Below are 20,200 nucleotides of genomic sequence, written 5' to 3' on the forward strand. Positions count from 1 at the left end.
AATAAAGCAGTATTCATTTAAGGAAGACAAATGAGAAAATTAACTTTAAACTTAAGTACTCTATTTCTAGACCGGCCCTATTCATGCGCTTTAGTTATATAGGTTCCACAATGCTGTCAAGAAAAGTTGTCACCAAGTTGTCACGAAGCGGAAGTTGTGCTTACGAGGCTTCGGGCAGGGGTGGCCCTCACACCAGCTGTCATACCAATGTGGAACTGGTTTCAAGTACCAGTTTGTCCTACGTGTTCGTACTGGTTCATTCCAGTAATACAAGCACAGGCAGATATGGACATACCAAGGATTATTTCAGAACGTACCTGTCACATCCTGCCAGCCGGCCTTCGGTACTGTGACACATCCAGTTAGGTTCACTGGGTACATGACATTGCATATTTCACAAGACACTACTTTGCTTCATACACAACTCCAGCCTAGCGGCGCCCATTTAATTCCCATATACATGCAAAATATTATTATACACACAATTTTGCTAAAAGCTGCTGCACTCTAGCGTCTCCAGCGTGAAGTCTACGACGGCAACGACAGCAGACACAGAGAAAGGATCGGAAACCTGTGTAGGAAAGCAAAACAATTCAGATTTAATGCAGTGGTATGCGGCACAAAGAATCCTAAAGGAACAAAGGAACACTTGGAACAAACTAATGAATATATATATATATATATATATATATATATATATATATATATATATATATATATATAACAGTGCCGTAACGGCATCCAACACAGCGACATCAAAAGCCAAGTGATAGTGATAAGACATGACGCGAATATACCCTGCAGCCGGTGTCTAGTCGTGTCTCATCGCTAGCTGGTGCGTCGATGCATTCTGGATAACACCTGTACACCTCACCTTGGAAAGAAATAAATAAAGACCCCAGGTAAAAGAACAAAAGTTCCACGAAATATTCAACTGACAGGTTCATCATTGTGACACGTAATGCATTCCTTCACTGCGGTGAAAAGGTGATTATGTGGGAGAGAATAAAAGAGGTCCTCAACGTGACTGGTCACAGCATCACAATCAACGGGGTTGTCATCACGCAGGAATTGTACAATCGTTTCCGAGTTAGGTGCGATATATGGGTTACCTATGTGTAGAGACGACAAGCAAGTCTGCAAGAAAGCAGTTACACAAAACTGCCACGTGTCACGGTCCCTGATCATGGCGCGGAAAGGTATCTCAATATTGTGCGTTTTTACAGTGTAAAATACCTCCAGCTGCGAGTTGCTCGCCTTTTTACAGATTGCGCAAATTTCTACAAGTTCATGTCTAGCAACAGGGCTACAGCTTGTTTTTTTTAGGGGCGAAGCTTCTTATAGCAGCAACCGTTAGTCCATCGAAGCTGTTGAGGTGTAACGAGTATAACATTTTGACCTCCGATGTGGTGCCGGTGAGAGATTTCTTCTGTGCGTTGTTGAACAATAAAAGATAGTGTTTAACGTACATGTCAATGGCTGCTAATGGGGAATGAAAGACAGGAGCATTTGCTTTTACTTAACGCGCACGCTGCGACCCCCTTAGCAGCCATTTGCATGTACATTGAGGACTACCTGACCAGAAAGGGTTGCTACGTTATACTCGCTGGGTGTAACCTCCTTAGTTTTTTGAAAGGTATAGCGAGCGTTGAGCCGCAGCGCCATGAATACAATGAACTAGTATATACCACGAATGAACTCGAGGTGTTTAAAGGGGGAAGCAGATACGAAGCGCAAGCCGTAAGAAATTAAAAGCTGAATCCTCCTCTCATTTCACATTAGCAGCCACTGGCATGTACATTGAGCACTATCTGACAGGAAAAGGTTGCTACGTTATACTCGCTGGGCGTAACCTCCTTGGTTTTGGAAAGGTTTAGCGAGCGTTGAGCCGCAGTGCCAAGAATACAATGAACTAGTATATACCATGAATGAACTCGAGGTGATTAAAGGTGGGAAGTAGACCTGAAGCGCAAGCCGTAAGAAAGTGTGCGTGTCCCACCTCTCGTTTAGTCCTTAGAATGTCCGCTGGGTGGCGGTGCTTCTATATGGGGAATATATGATGAAAAGATGCGAGATGGTGGTACTTGGAGTGTTGAATAGATGGATGAACGGACACACAGACAGATGCATGGATGTACGCATGAACGGACGCAGAGGCGGATGCAAGGACACACACACACACACACACATATATATATATATATATATATATATATATATATATATATATATATATATATATATATATATATATATATATATATATATATATATATATATATATATATATATATATATATATATATATATATATATATTTCCAGTTTTACCCCAACGACTTGCACACATGGTGCTATGCTGTGCATATCGTACAACTAGCAGTCATCCGGCTATATATGAGCAGCGCTCTACTATACCTTTCATTAAAATAATAATTGATTGGAGTTTTAATTTTCAAAGTCATGATATGATTAAGAGAGACGCCGTAGTGGAGGGCTCCGAAAATTTTATCACCAGGGGTCCCTTGCGTGCAAGTGCCTCATATATTTCGGCCTCCACCAAAAATGCCGCCGCAGCGGCCAGTATTTCATCCCGTGACCTGTGCATCAGCAGTCGAGCAACACAACCTTTCGACGACCATGGTGGTTTCACTATATACCTTGCGTAATCATAGTTACTTAGATTATTGTAAATGTAAGCACTGAGTATATACTGCCACCTCCTCGACACGACGCTCACTTAGGGTTTTTTTTTTCTTTCACTTCACCGCCCCGCGAAACTCCTGGTTTCGAGTCCGGTGCAGTGTTATTTTTAAGCAAAAAGCCTTGAATGTCTCATGATCATGTTCTTCCCTCCAGCAGTGCACCATAGAGGAGCTATATGTGGCTATGGTGCACAGCTGCAGCCCCGAAGGTTCGATCTCGGCCGCGGTGGTCGCGTTTCGATGGAGCTGAAAAGGTAGAGGCCCGTGTACTGCGCAATTATCGGATGGTCGGAATTTCCGCAGCTCTCCAATATGGCGTATTCAATAACCATATCCTGGTTTTGGGAAGTATGACCCTAGATACGATAATATTACTAGTGCTCGCTTTCTCAATACACCGTGCGTGGTCTTTTGCGAAATGCGATCGCTTGTGAAGCAGTTCTTTCGACCTTGCGTGTGTGAAGAACTGACAGACGGACAGACGTAGATAGATAGATAGATAGATAGATAAATAGATAAATAGATAAATAGATAAATAGATAAATAGATAGATAGATAGATAGATAGATAGATAGATAGATAGATAGATAGATAGATAGATAGATAGATAGATAGATAAATAGATAAATAGATAAATAGATAAATAGATAGATAGATAGATAGATAGATAGATAGATAGATAGATAGATAGATAGATAGATAGATAGATAGATAGATAGATAGATAGATAGATAGATAGATAGATAGATAGATAGATAGAATGTGAATGATTAACGTTGCTTGTGGCTTCCCCTACCGTATGTCTGATTGCAACACTCAACTACTCAAATTAATCACCAAACACGCCGTTAGGTAACGAGGAACGTCCATTAGCGAACGTGATTATCACTAAGATAACTAACACTGCTTGCTAGTAATATGCAACGAAGCCCTCCAAAAATAGCGACCAGTGACTGATGAAGTTCTATTGTACAAGCGATGGGGCGAGAAGAGGATTTGAAATCCGCTTACTGTAAGCGAAACTGGCCACTCTGAATGCGATCGCGTAGACGACAGCTGGGCCTTACCTTTAGCGAACAAAGTGAGCGCTGAAAGGGCCCATCAGCGAAGGTCTGAGACGAGCTACGAAATGCTAGCGCCCACGGGAACCCAGATGGTAACCAACCGAATTTACGTCGGTCTGTTCATGCTAGTCACGTTGCGTTAGCGCTTTTAGTCGTGAGGTTCAAGCCAACGTTACTAGAATAGCTTTTCTTGTAACGTTGGTTCGAGCTACCGTAGACAGCTTTCGTTGAAGACCACTTGATGGTCCCTTTGGGAAAGAGTGCGTATGCGGTGTTGAGAGCATCAGTGAACAGGGCGAAAAAAGGGCGCGGGATTGGAGAAGTAGCGAGAAATCTCGAGCCACTTTCAGCCTCACAGACTTATCTGGTCGTTCGTGAAGAAGCCTTTATAAATGAAGCAGATATGCCTGCATATTTTAATACCAGAAATTACTGTGCATGGGCGGCTTTCGAAAAAAAAAATTCTGGAGCTGTGGATGCTACATACAAAGAAGTTATATTTATCGATTGTATTTATTTATTTAGTTGTTTGCTATTTAGCCAATATAGTTACTGGTGGTGCTTATTTATTTATTCGTGGAAGGAACATTGACCAACACTTCTTTCCAGTTTGAAAACGCTTCCGTTCGAGTAATTTAGCTCGGGTTTTCCGATTATTATTCTTGTGTTGGGAGAAAAAGCTCGCAACAGTGATATTCACGTTCGTCTGGGTTCTCAATAACGCATTCGATGTGCATTTCGTGATCGGTTATGTTATTCTATTATTTTATGTTGGAGTACTATGTTTTCTTCGAGGGGCGAAGAACCTTGCGCTCAAGACTTGTCCCTCCGATGTTCCTTGTCCTGGATTGCACGCGCTGGGAGCGGCGTCCGCGAGCAAGCCGATCGTAGGTAGAAGAGGAGAACGATGAAGGCGGGTGCGCTTGTGGAACGCTCTTACGCTGTGGTGCCCCAAGAGCTATAAAACGCGCTCACTGCCGTCTCTCTCTCTCTCTCTCTCTCTCTCTCTCTCTCTCTCTCTCTCTCTCTCTCTCTCTCTCTCTCTCTCTCTCTCTCTCTCTCTCTCTTTCTTTCTTTCTTTCTTTCTCTCTCTATCTATCTATCTCTCTCATGGTCATGGAGTGGACTTCATTATGAATGAAGTCACGACTGCTTGCAAAGCGGCTGCAGCACGGCAGCGCAGACATGCGGATCTATAGACCGCCGCACTGCTTCGCCTGTCGGCGTGTTTTAGCGTTCGGCAACGCGTCATGGAGCTTCCCGAAGGGGATAGAAGGACAGCGGCCTTGGCCTGACATCCAAGGGCCGGGTGTCTGGTGGTAGCCCTTAGGTGCGAAGTTAATAGGGGAAAAAAATGCCCCGTATCTGCATGTTACACCGCAAATGTCGTCGAAAGACGATAGTCTTGCATCTGCAGAGAGTGAACAAAACCTTTATTTGTTGTTATGCGCAAGGAAATTGGTGAACTGTATTCTGGAGGCGCTGCGTTAAAGTGCCTCGAGCGTGTATCGGAGGCGAACTAGCGCATCAAGTCACGTCACACCTGAGATATGAGCGCTATCTGGCAGTTATCCTGGAAAACGGAGCACGCGCCTTGCGCGCCCGTCTCTGAGGTGATAAGGTGTAGAACGCAAGGCGACGGGTTGATGCCACCACCGTGTAGTTTTAGTGAGGCGTTGGAAACACTTGCCGTATTGTGCAAGTGTTGCGTGGCCAGCGCAGCGTTATAAAAGCTACGATCCTTAAAACACTTATGTATGCCTTTTCTAGTAAAAACATACACAGAGATAATATTGACGTGTTGTTATGGTGCCTCAGATATGCGCAATAATTGCTTTTTAATTGACAATCGCACAAGTATGAACGCTGAACCTTCAGCAATATTGGTGGGCGCTGTGGATGGGGTCGGCCGTTTGGAGTATCGCATGGTCACTTTGATGCCATTTAGGGAACCATTAGGGTGAACAAACAGACATAAATACAGACAGACAGACCAAAATTTCTGCGTCGCAGGTCCCCAAGAAAGACTATCGGCTTTAAGAAGAACAGAGGAGCGGAAAAACGAACGACCGTCCTGCTCTGAATCTCAACTCGCTCCTCCGGGAGTATCTTGGGCTGCTTAACTTAAACGCCATCTCGAAATGCTCGCTGCATCCTCACTTTTGTTGACCGTTATAACCACTGGCCTAAAGCGTTCCCTCTAACCGGCACAACGTCCACTTCGGTGTAGCAGTAGATAGGGTGCTCAGATGCTGACCTAAAGGTCGCGGGCTCAATCCCAGCCTTGACGGTCACCTTTGGGTGGAGGCGAAATGGTTGACGCTTCTGTATTGTGCGATGTCAGAGCACATTAAAGAATACCAGAAGGTCAAAACTCCCGGAGCCTTCCATAAACGCGTCTCGAAATCATGTCGTAGTTTTCAGAAATTAAACTCCAGATAACATTATTACCTCACCGACAGAAAGGCTCACGGCTTCTGTGTTCATCAGAGGCTAGATCTCACGCTTCGGATGCCCCAGCGTTGTTACCACCGATCGCAGCCGAAAGCTTTAACGAGATTCCTTCAGCGAACTCATTGTACCTGCTTGGTATTCACCATATTCACACTGCCACGTACAAGGAAGAAATCGGCAATTAGAATGGCCTTCACAGTTATCTATAAATAAAGCAAGGTTGATGGTTCATCGGGCTTTTTCATATTTGGCTAGAAGATATCCTCATTGTCCTGCTTGGTGCGCGCTTGTCTATCAAGGAAGACCTCGGCTGCACGACTGCGTAGATGGTCCATGGTGCAACGTTGCTATCAGTATGAAGAGATTAGCACGAACTTCCAAACTGCGCGCGATATACTGGATCACCAACGTGAAAGAAGACAGCGACATGCCCCACCGCACAAATCGAAGAAGCTCCTCACTTTAGACAAATTCAGGTTAACACTTACCCACAGTTGCATCCCATGAACCCTGATGTATGGAAGCCAATGACCGAGGTGTTAGTTGAGATCAAAGTGGCTACACGTCACTAGGAATTGTCGGAGCAAGCTTATGAAAGGAGCAATCTCCTCTGATGCTCACGATGCAGTCGCAGCCTTTTAGAGGCCGTTCAAATGAACACCAAAAGGAGTCTTCAGATCCGTTCAGACGAGGACGGCATTCTAAGGCACTGAATGCAAGTTTCTAGAATCTCGGTATTCTAGTAGGCCACTTTTAAATGTGAATACACTTTATAAGCGACCCCAAACCATCCACCGCCGTCGGCGGCGTCCGCAGTCTTCTCTCTATCTTTAAAAGAAAGAGGACTTGGCGGGCCGCAGCACGACGCTCTACCGAATAAGCCACGGACGCGACGCTGATATCGGTGTCAGTAACGCGCCTTATACCCTCTCCCCCTTCGATCGCTCCTCCGCTCCCCTCGCTCGCTGCAGCTGCGCGCGCACCCCTCTCTCTCGCGCGCCCGCCTTCTCTCTCAGTCTCCCGTCGAGAGCGGGTCGTGAGGGGGAGTAAAGTTAAAATCCGTTGGATTCGCTCGCAGGATTTCAAGCTGGACGGTTGTGCCCTCGCGATCTCCGACTTCAGCGTAGCTCCCGCCGACTGGTTCGCCCTCCGCGGTCTCCTGACGCCGTGTAGCTCTCGCATTGTGGCACCCCGCCCTTGGACTTCTTCGACCGGATCCCCACTTTCCTATCTCCTTCTTTTTTCCTCTCGTTGGCTGTCTTCTTCTGCTTCTACTTTCCTTCTATTCTTTTTATCCCTCCTTCCCCCCACCCCTATAAGGCACTGCGCCGTGTCGCCTGAAGGCAGACAGAAATTAGGTGCCTTTTTCCTCTTCATTCTAATCACTACCACCAAATCCGTTGGCATTCGCCAGTGAGTTAACGTAAACTCCCCCGTGTGATCAAATTGCGATTCCCAGGAACCATTACACCATAAAGGCACCATAGTGTGATTAAATATAATAGTGCGAAATAATAAATACTCCTCATAGCATCACTTCGTGTATTCGCACTTAACCATGTTCACCCTCAGGGAAATGCTTCGGAGTTTTCATCAGTTCTTTTTTTCGGGATCAGCACATGTGAATTGGTGCTGCTGGAAGAAGTTAGCGAACAAAGCGCAGTTGCTAGTCCAGTGATTGTGTGTGACATATTTATCCCATGATCATCGTTTTCTTGACAGGTCTCAGAATTACTTCTTGTTGGGTTTGTTATTACATCATAATGAGGCAAAATTTCGGACGCCTAAAACACCACAAAAGAACGCAGAACAAAAAATAACGTCTATGGCAACTTATTTATTTGCAGGAAAAATGCAGAATATGTATACGCCGCACCACAGATGCGCAAAGAGCACTGCCCCACACAATCACTACTGCACATCAAAACGCGGCGTCCTTAGAAAGCTATATCTAGTCAAGCAAATAATAGCAAAATTGGAACTGAGACGTGCGCAAAACCACTGATGTGTCCCTTTAACAAATTAGTGGTGTTTCTTCTTGTGCTTCTTCGCCCTTCTCGTGATGTTTTAGGCGGCTAAAATTTTCCCTCATTTTGTCTGGTTTTTGCCTAGCCATCAGCTGGTAATCTACCCTGTATTGTAGAAAGTGATGAGGGGGACTGAATGAACGGTAAAGAAAGATTGAGAGAAGGAAGGGCAATACGCACATGCGGACACGTTCACAGAGCAGAACGGCTGTCTCGCGCAATATAAGCTTGCCTTCAATCTCTATAAAATATAACGAAGGCTTCGTTGGTTCAATTCACGAAGACTTTTGGTGAGAACGAGACATGCTCACTGGAGTTGTTATACCACCGACATTATGGCGCCGAGGTTTTGTCAATCATAGCGTGCGGTCTAACCCACCATTATCCGCCGGTGCAGATCGGCTCGTAGCACAAACACAGCCCGTGGTCACGTCTACGGTCTCGTTTCGCACCGACCAGCGGGTGTGGTCTATCCAGCGTGGATAGGACACCATGATCTTCTCCCACACTTCCATGCACCGGAAGTCACCCGTGGGGCTGCAAAGTCTTGCGGGACAGTTGCACCTGATGATGGGTATTTCCGGTGGCATCCTGAGAGGGTCTACGTCCAGCTCCAGGGAAAACGTGCAGATCGACCTGGTACCGATGCCGCCCGCATGGGTCTTAGGCGCGCATTCGTGGCTCGGGTCATGGGAGAATGGGCCAGGGGTGTCCTTGCGAGCGGCGAAGCCAGCCGATAACACGGAACAGACCAGAAGAACGATCTTATCAAGTCGGCGCATGCCAACAGTGAAAACGGCGAGTCAATCTGCGAATGAACAATGAGTGATCATTATCATATTAAACCTCGGTAAGTATCACACATTGTGGCAATCGATATATCAGGCGAAGCAGTCAGCGATTAGCGGCCTATGCTATGGGGAAACGCATTACAAGGTGGATCAGACGTCTGTATGTAAATCAAGTGCATATCGTGAGCTTGCCACGCACGTAGGCTTCACTGGCGTTAAAGGTGATGGTTCGACGTAAGGGGAGCGCCTTTATTAACGCGTTAGCGCTAAAAAAGCTCGTTTCACAGAAATTTCGGCGTCAGCGTCGTTGGTTGTGAGCGAAAAATTATGTGCGCCACTGAAAAATCGCGAAAGATGCAAATAAAACTACGCAAATTCTGAGTCCGAGTGGAGACAGACAGAGATATATATATATATATATATATATATATATATATATATATATATATATAGCTAGCTAGCTAGCTAGCTAGCTAGCTAGCTAGCTAGCTAGCTAGCTAGATAGATAGATAGATAGATAGATAGATAGATAGATAGATAGATAGATAGATAGATAGATAGATAGATAGATAGATAGATAGATAGATAGATAGATAGATAGATAGATAGATAGATAGATAGATAGATAGATAGATAGATAGATAGATAGATAGATAGATAGATAGATAGATAGATAGATAGATAGATAGATAGATAGATAGATAGATAGATAGATAGATAGATAGATAGATAGATAGATAGATAGATAGATAGATAGATAGATAGATAGATAGATAGATAGATAGATAGATAGATAGATAGATAGATAGATAGATAGATAGATAGATAGATAGAATTTATTCAGTTACAAGTGTTGGGTATTTAGTTACAAGTGTTGGCCGGAAACAAAAGCGCGATTCCGGGTACTGCGAACGAGGTAGTCGGCGGAATGCTGTTCAAGCCCGGGCTTTGTCATTCCAAGCCGTGAGGTAAGGTACCCTGCAGTCCGGCGTCGTAATCGGCCACAATAGTTTTTAGTCGCGACAATTTACCTCGAAGGAACAGCGGTGTCGCTGCGGTTGTTTGCATGCGTCGGTACGAGCGTGAGACCTATCACCACACCGACCTTCTCACGCCAGCGAGGGAACACCATGTCGCCTCAGTGGAAGTGTGGAGTCAAGAACGCTGACGTGGGCGAGTGTGGGCGGCCCCGTCAAAAGTGGTGTATCTCTTTGGATTGAACAGTGTAATTTGGTGCCCTTTCCTTTATCCATGGATATGGGGAAACGAGACTTGATAATCAGCCCTCGCGGTCTGCTTCACGAGCTTTTTCGATGCAGAGCTTTTTCGACGCGAATTTGTGAAGATGACACTATTCTCTATGTAATCAATGTAAATAAACCTCTGTTAATATATCCCTAAGAATACGCCTTCCTCCCTGCAAGATGGCCTAAACGGGTCCGGTTGCGGCGGCCAGCTACCTACGACGAAAAGCACCGGACCCGAGCCGCAGACGGCTGGGGACCAAGGGTGAGATCCTGTCGACCCTCAGTCCTAACAACTGGTGGCAGCGATGTAATGTGAGGCCCCTGCAATGTCGTGAGAAGGGAAGCTGCGACGACGGCAGTAACGAGCTACGTGGCCTGGGATGCCACATGAAAAACAAATCGGCCGATTATCCGGAGTGCGCCATTGGCTGACGGTAGGGGCACTGTTCGCTGAATAAGGTACCGTAAATGGTCGTGCAGGCGGCGGCGTCATATAAACGTTCTGAGCTGTTTCGTATACAGCCGGAGACGGGACGGTCAGCGAGCGGGAAGGTGGCGTCGACGAATAAACGTGGCGAGTAGCTTCGTAGATGGCCGGAGACGCTGGCGCACGTGGCCGAGCAACTGCGGCTGCATACGTTAGTGATGCGGTAACAGTTGGTGGAGCCTGAGCTGGCGGCAATGCTTCCGCAACTTGCGATTGAATGACCTGGCGAAGCGAAGGCGACAAGGGTGCCATCTGCTCGGTATTTCTTGTGATTATAGATAGCTGCCGGGCGACCTCCTCGCGTATGAGCGGCATCAACGCAGAGTGGTGGGCGGTGTCATGGCGATAATCGAGGGATGAGATGTCCGCGGTGTCTTGAGCAGCGCAACGTGTAGAAGCGAGCTGCCTACGCAGCTCATCATAGCTTTGGCAGAGCTGAATCACCTCCGCGGCCGTCTGGAGACTCTTCGCAGCCAGCATTTGGAATGCACCGTCGTCGATTCCTTTCATGATGTTCTTGATCTTGCCTGCCTCGTCCAGAGTCGAATCGACGAGCTTGCAGAGAAGTAGCACATCTTCGATGTAGCTCGTGAAAGTTTCATCTGCTCTCTGTACTCTGCCCCGCAAGCGCTGTTCAGCACGAAGGCGGTGGACAGCAGGACGGCCAAAGACTTCCGCGAGGGTTTTTGCCAATTCCTACCAGGTACTGAAATCACTTTGATAATTTTTGTACCATAGTTTTGCCACGTCGGTCAGGTAAAAACTCGCATTTGTGAGCTTATCGGCTGCGTTCCACTTATTGTATGCGCTCACCAGTTCATACTCGGCAATCCAGTGGTCCACATCTTGGTCCTCTGTGCCACCAAATATGTGGGGGTCGCGCTGCCGGAGAGCGCCAGCGCAGAAGACAGGCACAGGTGCGAGATCTGGAGTAGCGGCCTGAGATGGCCCCGGATCAGTCATTGTAGGAGGTCGTTGGAGTGTGCGGCTGCGAAGTTCCAGGGTGAGGACCATGCTGCAGATGTACCCAGCACTTCCACCACTTGAAACAAGTTGTTGAACAGGCAGGAGTTGACTCGGCGAACGAGAGCTTTATTGAGCGCAAGGGCTAACTAAACGAAAGCCTGCGATCACAGCAAGTCTTCTTCCTTTTCTATACTCGAGCTCCATGCCCACTGCCCTCGTTACATAGCGTTCTTTACATTCCTTGTCGGCACTGAGGTGGGCTCCTCCGTAAAGCTTGCATGTTAGTATGCAGCGGTGTTCCTTTTCGGGGTTTCATACACTGCATCCTCGGCAGATAACGTCTCCAGGGTTCGGGTAAACGTCCGCTCGATAGCCGAGTCGGCCGCAGGCGTAGCAAACATCTATCTGTATACGGTATAGAGTACATTGAAGTATATCACCTATCCGTATCGCACGAAATTGGGCACGCGATGTCCATCGAAGGCCACGATCACAGTGGTGGTACTTCCGATGCGCTTGGCAGCCAGGGCTAGCGTATTGCGGTCGTTGACAATCTTCGCATCAATGCCCGCCGAACCGTCTTGCACGGGAATCCCTCGAATGACGCATTTGCATTTAGAATGTGGCGCCACTTCGTAGGCACTAACTTCATAGGTCTCATCAGCGATGCGGATTTCTTTAACGCGCACGTAGCGATTAGCTTGTTCTCTCTTCGGCGTGCTTGCCAATAAGATATTCTGTTTAATATTGGGGCAGAGCGTGTCTCCTTGCTGTTCCAATGGGCTGATACCTGCCCAAGTCGAAATGGTTTCAGCGATTGTCGTTGAGCCACCCCAAGCGATGTTAAAACCTTCTCTGGTTCTAATGATGATGCGGATGTCGTCCTTTGGTGTTGAGGCATTCGGCTTGCTCGAATAGTTTTGTTGTTCACATTTTATCTGTCACGGTGCTTGTGCTCGTTGCGCTTCAAAGCGTCATATAACGACGTACGTTTGGAGCCTTCATTTCGGGCTCGGCAGCATGAGGTGGTCTGTCAGCCTTGGTCTGGTGTGATTTCCTTCAGGTCTTGCCCTGTCACTTGGTACTCCATCGCTCAGCGAAACAGTGCAGCTACGGGGCACGCGAGCGAGCACGCGCCACGTTAGAGCGAAGAAGGCACTCGTCAGGGCTAACTGTCGGCGGTCGAGCGACGATGAAGGAGGCGCTACGAAATGCAAGAAACAAGCACTCACTGTGCCCAAATAGTGTCGGCAGAGTCCTTCTGTCCCCAGGAAGTCGTTGCACTAATATAACGTTGAAATAGCAAAGTAGCGTCGCGAGAACGTTGAATAAAGCAGGAGCTGTAGTGGAAGCGGTCGCCCACTTCGGCTTTTCAAAAGAACGTATTTTCAAAACTGCAAGTGCTTGCGCATGTGCGTGTGAAAGTGTCATTATGAGTAATGGACACTCTTCCATATCTCTTAAACAACCCGTACATAAAGATCGTCTCGCCCAAATTAAGCAAAAGAGCAAACATGACAACGCAATTACACACGAAGCACTCCTACACGACAAAAACGAACACACACACACACACAATAAGAAAACACAGCTTAGAAAATGTTGCTGCATCGCTCGCGTAAAATTTATTTGAAGAAGTTACCTTGTTGCACACATAAAATAGGGACTTTGGACGAGAGCAGTACTCGTTTTCTGGTCACTTGTACACATTGCAATCCCCATGCAACAAAAGCCACATCAGATTGTCTAGAAGTGTTTCACAGTAATTTTAAAATAAAAAATTATTTTATATAAAAAATTCGCCCGTATCTGCGTGTTACACTGCAAATGTCGTCGAAAGACGATAGTCCTGCGTATGGAGAAAGTGAACAAAACGTTTATTTGATGTTCTGCGCAAGAAAATCTGCGAATGGTATTCTGGAGGCGCTGCTTTAGACTGCCTCGAGCATGCACCCGAGGCGAACGAGTGCATCAAGTCACGTCACACGTGAGGCATGAGCGCTATCTGGCAGTTATCTAGAAAAATGAAGCGCGCGGACCCTGCGCGCCCGTCTCGGAGGTGATAAGGTGTAGAACGCAAGGCTACGGGTAGGGGGCCACCACCACGTCGTCTTAGCAGAGCATTGGAAACACTTGCCTTTTCATGCAAGCGTTGCATGGTCAGCACAACGTGATAAACGCTGCAGTCCTTAGAATTACTTAGGTATGTATTTTCTAGTAAGAGACGCACATACACAATGTTGACGTGTTGTTATGGTGCCTAATATATTTATTTATTTATTTATTTATGTACCTTAAGGGCCTCTAGGGCCTTAAGACAGACAGACAGACAGACAGACAGACAGACAGACAGACAGACAGACAGACAGACAGACCAATATTTTTGCGTCGAAAGTCCCCACGAAAGACTATCGTCTTTGAAAAACTTCGCACCGAGTAATATTTCCCACAATACTAGAGTTCCGCACAGAAACAATATTTTTGTTTTAAGGTATTTTAACCCTTTCGGTCCTAGAATTTTAATATTTGTCAAGCATTTTAGTATGCATTTTACTAATAGTTAGGGCCTCAGATGACGAAAAACAGAAATTCAGTCAGTTGTATAAATATGTATGCATTTACAGACACGACATCTAGTTAGGTCATCACGGTTCTATATTCATGAAATGACAAAAATGGCAAACTGATTCCTTCTTATGCTCTAGAGTACGTAAAATCTGAACCAACGTAGTATTTGACATCGTGGAAGCTCTTAAAACAGCTTCAGGACTTCATCCCAAAAACACCACCTTCCCGCTTTTCAACTGCCGCCTCATCGTCAACCGTGACTTCAGTCCAGCTTCTTTACATCTCCAAGCTCCATAAAAAGTGAAACAGCGGTGATGTCGATGCAAGTGGGGATAGTTGAAGAAATACTTCTCCTAAAACGAATGGGTTTGGTTTTGTTCTCGAGGTCCTAGGAGGAATCTTGTGTGATGGCGTCAATTGACGACTCCGGGGACGAAAGGACTAATGTTTATGATAGCGTTATTGCAGGAGATTCTGGACGGTATATCAGGAATATAAGTCCTACGATGTTCCCTAAGGTGAATAGACTTTGGTTCGTCAACGGATAAAATTATCTGTCGCAGTCATCTCATCGTAGTTGTAGCTTGTAGAGCATTATAGGTCCAATAAACAGGTATTCTCATGATGCGCTACTGGAAGCAGACTCAGTGCTCAATTTTTTGGAGCTAAGTGCGCATCTGCGTTCTGTAACTGTAAAGCGCATGCACCCAAGCAAAGTGAAATGTGAGAAACACAACAACTTTATACTGTCTGGCTGCTTTCAGTTCCCCAAAAGCAATGTCCTATAGCCAGTATGTACGACTCGTCTATACTATGTCTCTAATGCTTGTCTTCAGAAATGCATACATAAATAAATATCATGACAATTTTTGGGGTCCGGCATTCCCAAACCGCGACATAATTATGCGATGCACTGTATTGGAGGTCTGAAAATTTCGATTACTAAGCGTTTTTTTTTTTTTTTGGGGGGGGGGGGGGGGGCTTGAAGGTCGCAAATCAAGCCCTGACCTCCACGGCCGGGATTAAATCATGCGACCTTTGGGTCAGCAGTTAACCTAGCCAGCAACCATAATTACCTTGGGCATAGTTGAGAAATTCAGTAGTCCACTGACAGGATTGTGCCACCCCAATCACAACAAACGTGTATACGTGTGAACAGTTAATCAATGCCGGTGTTTCTTGCGTCCAAACCGCAATATAGTAATCAGTCGAGGTGGCGGTCCGTGGTGGAAAAAGAAAATTGGCAGATTCCACGTAGTGGGAATCGATGATATGCGAAGCACGAATGAGAAATGTTGATATGTCACTTTAAAATCAGCCCAACGTTACGAGGTAGAGGTAAATGATGCCGTAGATGATTTCCGTGTCATGAATATCATGTTTGGATGTGTCGTTCACCTTCGTCATCTATTCACGTCACGTGATACCAAATTTTGTATAAGTGGAGCAAGCGAAACGGTCGCGAGAACACTATGAGCATGGTATGTTGTCATGTTCTTACATGACACGCGTGTCAGGATTATCATGTTTGCACCAATCATATATTTCGTCATCCATTGACGTCACGTAACACCAAATTTGGGTATACTGATATCGCCAATGCGTTCAGTGAGTATTTTAGCAGTACCTGTGAATCTCTGAGAAATCCCCCATTACCAACATTACCTCGCCAGCCTTATTCTTTCTTCTTGCGACCAACGAGTGCAGAGGAAGTTCTTCGTGTTATAACTTCGCTCAGGTCCACGGGACCTGGTCTTGACTCTGTTCATCCATCCCACATCAAGTTAGTCTCTAGTGAGCTATCTCCTGTCATTGCAGATTTTGTTAACAAGATGTTTAAAGCAGGCATATTCCCCGATTCCCTAAAAGTTGGTAGAATAACACCTGTTCACAAAAAAGGTGATCGCGAACTTCTGAGTAATTATAGGCCCATTTGTATTCTTCCATTTTTCAGCAAAATAATCGAGCGTCTTATGCATACAAGATTAATATCCTACCTGACAAAGTTTACTCTGTTGACATCTAAACAGTACGGCTTTCGGCCTGGCTATTCCACTGAGCTTGCGCTTCTAACCCTCACCGATAAAATAAAAGGGGCAATCGACCAAGGCTTCGTAGTTGGTGGCGTATTCATAGATTTAACGAAAGCTTTTGACACAATTAATCACAAAATTCTTATACATAAACTTGAATCGTATGGCATAACTGGCCCTGCACTTCAATTTATATCTAGTTATCTCTGCAATCGCACTCAAGTTGTTCAGATTGACGGTAAAGTTTCAGCAGCTAAGAAAGTAAATCAAGGTGTTCCTCAGGGCTCGATCCTTGGCCCGCTGCTCTTTTTGCTATTTATTAATGATCTACCTAATGTTTTGACCGCTACAGATTGTATCTTATATGCAGATGACACGACCATTTTTACTTATGCTAACAATGTCGATGAGCTACAACGAAACATTAACGTGGATCTACATAATATAAGTTCCTGGTGTCGAATGAACATGTTAAGAATTAATCCATCAAAAACCGTTTTTATAGTTTTTCATTCCTTCCCGACTGTACTTTCAAAATCTATATCTGTGCGTCTGGACGATAATTTAATTCCCATGTCCGACAGTACAACGTTTCTCGGTGTAGTTCTTGACCGGCATATGAAATTCAATCTTCATGCGCAATCACTCATTCGCAAGATAACCTTTGGAATACGCGCCATAATCAAAACTCGTTCATATTTTCAGCCACACATAATCCACTCCCTTTATCACGCACATATTCACAGCCATTTATCTTATTGCATATCAGCCTGGGGTAACACATATTTGACCCACCTCAACCAGCTACAACGCCTACAGAATCAAGCACTTCGACTCATGACTTTCAGCCATTTCTTAACCAATGCAACGCCACTTTATCAGAATTTAAATATACATCCTCTTTATCACCTCTTTCAGCTGAAGTTATCAGTTGTGATGTATAGGCTTTTTCGCGGTAATGTGCATATAGATGGCATTGTCTTGGAAGGCCTTGTAAATAATAATATTACTAGGTTTTCTGAGCTTGATAACCGCCTTCTGCCTAAAGTTCGCACAAACTACGGCAAGTTCACTACCACATTTACGGGAATCAAGCTGTGGAATTCCCTTCCTTACGTAATAAAATCATCAACCACAGAACATGCATTCAAAAACCAAGTAAAGAAATATTTTTTGCAACAGTTGTCTTCATCTTAGCAACTGCTTTTTAATGTAGCGATAACAATTGCTACATGTTATATTGTCCTTACGTTTTGTATTATAACTTGCGCTTGTTTGTTCTTCAGAGTTTTCTTTTTTGCCTTGCTAAACATATATGTATTTTCTACTTTCGTTTTTTCGCACTGTGCTTTTTTTTTTTTCTTACTGAAGATACCGTAACAACTGAATGTTGTATATTTTGTTTCTTCTCCCGTTAACATCATGTATGGGAGCCCCCCTGACAGTTTCCAACTTTGGGGCTCCTTGTGTGTATTACCAATCCTGTACGCACTTTTCTGTAAACTGACATCGTTGTTGAATAAACTTGAAAACTTGAAAAACTGCAAAAAAAAAATATGTGTAGCTATAACAAAACGGCCGCGAGCACATCATTAAGGGCCCAATATACTCCAATCTAGCGTCGACGTGTGCGCACGCTGGGCAGAGTGGCGCTAAGTTAGCAAAATGCGAGCGCTCTATACAGTGTGACGCCAGGAGCGACCAGCGTCTGTCGACGCGGCCCGACGGCAACCGACACGAAATTCGACATGCTGCATTTCGAGCCGATGCGTTACCCAGACAACACTGCGTCTCCCTCTTTTCGTGACGGAGGGACGCCGGACGCGCTGCAACGCACATGTGTCAAAGCAACCCAGCGCAAACCTCATATGCGCGAAAATGCACGCGACAGCGACGAGCGATGCTATGAGCGACGAAACAGGGCGTTCGCGCGACGTGTCGCGTGCTCGTTTTCGCGTGATCGCTCGGTTCTCCAGATTTGGAAACCGTCGCTTATAACCCCGAAGTGCTGGGCTCAAACAGCCAATAGCGAAAAAACCGGAAAAGACAAAGACTACATAGGTGCACGTGACCCTGCCCGAGTCACGTATGCGCAACAATAAATAACGCAATGTTTACGCATGTGCATATAAAAAAAGTGCTGCAAAGTATTCATAAACACTTTCCGTTCCATTACACAACAATATATCTTATTTTTAAATTACATACCGCTTACTACGCGGTTTTTTAGTGCGAGTAGACGGCCTCATGCCAGCAACAGTGGAGTTCGCTCGCCGAAGCCGTCGCGTGAATGAGGTTTGCCTGCGCTAGCAACTGATCGCGCGAAGACGATCTACGTCGCATCGCTCGTCGCTGTCGCGTGCATTTTCGCGCTTATGAGGTTTGGGCTTTATAGGTGTTCTAAGCTATAGGTTGCCTTTTGAAAACTCGTTCGTCTGATCTTGCTTGTACGTTCGGTTACGTTGCATCTTTGACAAGCGACCCCCCCTCCCCCCCATCCTCCACTTTTCTTTTTTGCAGGTTGGTGAACAGCTGAACTGGTAGAGGGTATATTTGTGGGCACCACTTGGATTAATATTGTTATCACCGCAACCTAATGGAGCCAATACTCTTAATCACGAAACAACCGGTGAAAAATTCTAATATTCTCTTATCTCTAATAAAGTGCTTGATTGGGGTGGTTGGTGCTGCATATTACTAGACGAAGAAAGTGCTTAGCAGCGCAAATTACAGGAGGGGATAGAAGAGGCGAGAACACAAACGCCAAGTCACTGGTTCTACAATACCAAGGCGCCACGGGAGCAGTATAGTTAAGCCTTGTTTCATTTCGGACATTGTAGCCCTTAAAAATAAGCAGTTGCCAGCTCACCATTGGTACGAATGAACCCGTTGTTAGGCAAGCGCTCGTGCTTCACCAGCGATTGCACTAGCTTCCTAGAGCATGTCTCTCCGGCAGCTCTGTCTTAACAGCGTTGAACTCACGCACACCCGTCGGCAAACTAAGCCGGGTTGCACGAGCGGTGATGGCAATCAGATGAAACTGCATCGCCGCGCCGTCTGACGTCCAGCGCATCGCAGTGCGCATGCGCATCTTTTCACACTTGCATGACGCGTCTTTCTTACTCGCTTGCCGAAGGCTAGGTGATCACGTGTGGCGCTGTGCGATAAGGGTCGCTTTCTTGGTTTAATCTGTCGCGCAGTCAGTTAGATGGGGGCATGACAGCGGTGAAAGGTACGCCGCTCGTTTTACCTTTATCCCACAGAAAAGGCGCAGCAGCTGGACCAAGTAACCTTATGCAAATAAATTGAAGTTTTTTTTTTCTCAAATCAACTCACCGCTTCTTTGATTTTGGTGCCCCCTTTCGGCACATTTTCATCAAAGATAAATTACAGCATATCCACGGAGTGAATGATGTTGAGCAAGGCGAAGCGTCCATCTGTCCATCCCTGTGTCTGTCTGTCTGTCCATGCGTCCGTCTGTCTCTTTGCGCGTCCGTCCGTCCGTCTGTCCGTCCATCCATCTGTTTGTTCGTTCGCTGCTGCTGCATCCTTGCTCAGCACACCGTTTCCGCAGGTACCGTGAGAAGCACTAAACGCCAAATGTTGTTCCCATCGTTCAGCTGCTTGTTTAACATGGTATACTCAGGTCGTTCACCCGCGATGAAACACACCTCACAGCTTTGCGCGCAGCACAACCCAAATTTCCAGCACGATAATTTAGACAGCACGAGCAAGCGCGGTACACTAAAACACGTAAACACGTGTTTTAATTTTTATGGTTGCTCAGTGTATTTATTTATAGCCCTAATTTCATCACGTCGCCACCAATTCATTCATTCATGTGTACAGAGCTTGTTTT

General features: G+C 45.7%; 1 protein-coding gene across 1 annotated transcript; it reads right to left on the minus strand.

Annotated features, from left to right (window-relative positions):
- Window positions 1-408: 408 nt before the first annotated feature.
- On the minus strand, window positions 409-19,361 carry LOC119172138 (uncharacterized). The gene is made up of 3 exons (XM_075893059.1): window positions 19,211-19,361; window positions 8,629-9,057; window positions 409-571 (listed from the first exon to the last, which is right to left on the minus strand). The coding sequence occupies exons 2-3, from the start codon at window positions 9,029-9,031 to the stop codon at window positions 474-476; spliced, it is 501 nt and encodes a 166-aa protein (XP_075749174.1). The 5' UTR covers window positions 9,032-9,057; window positions 19,211-19,361; the 3' UTR covers window positions 409-473.
- Window positions 19,362-20,200: the final 839 nt, after the last annotated feature.

This window comes from Rhipicephalus microplus, chromosome 4 (assembly GCF_043290135.1).
Source record: "Rhipicephalus microplus isolate Deutch F79 chromosome 4, USDA_Rmic, whole genome shotgun sequence".
NCBI lineage: Eukaryota > Metazoa > Arthropoda > Arachnida > Ixodida > Ixodidae > Rhipicephalus > Rhipicephalus microplus.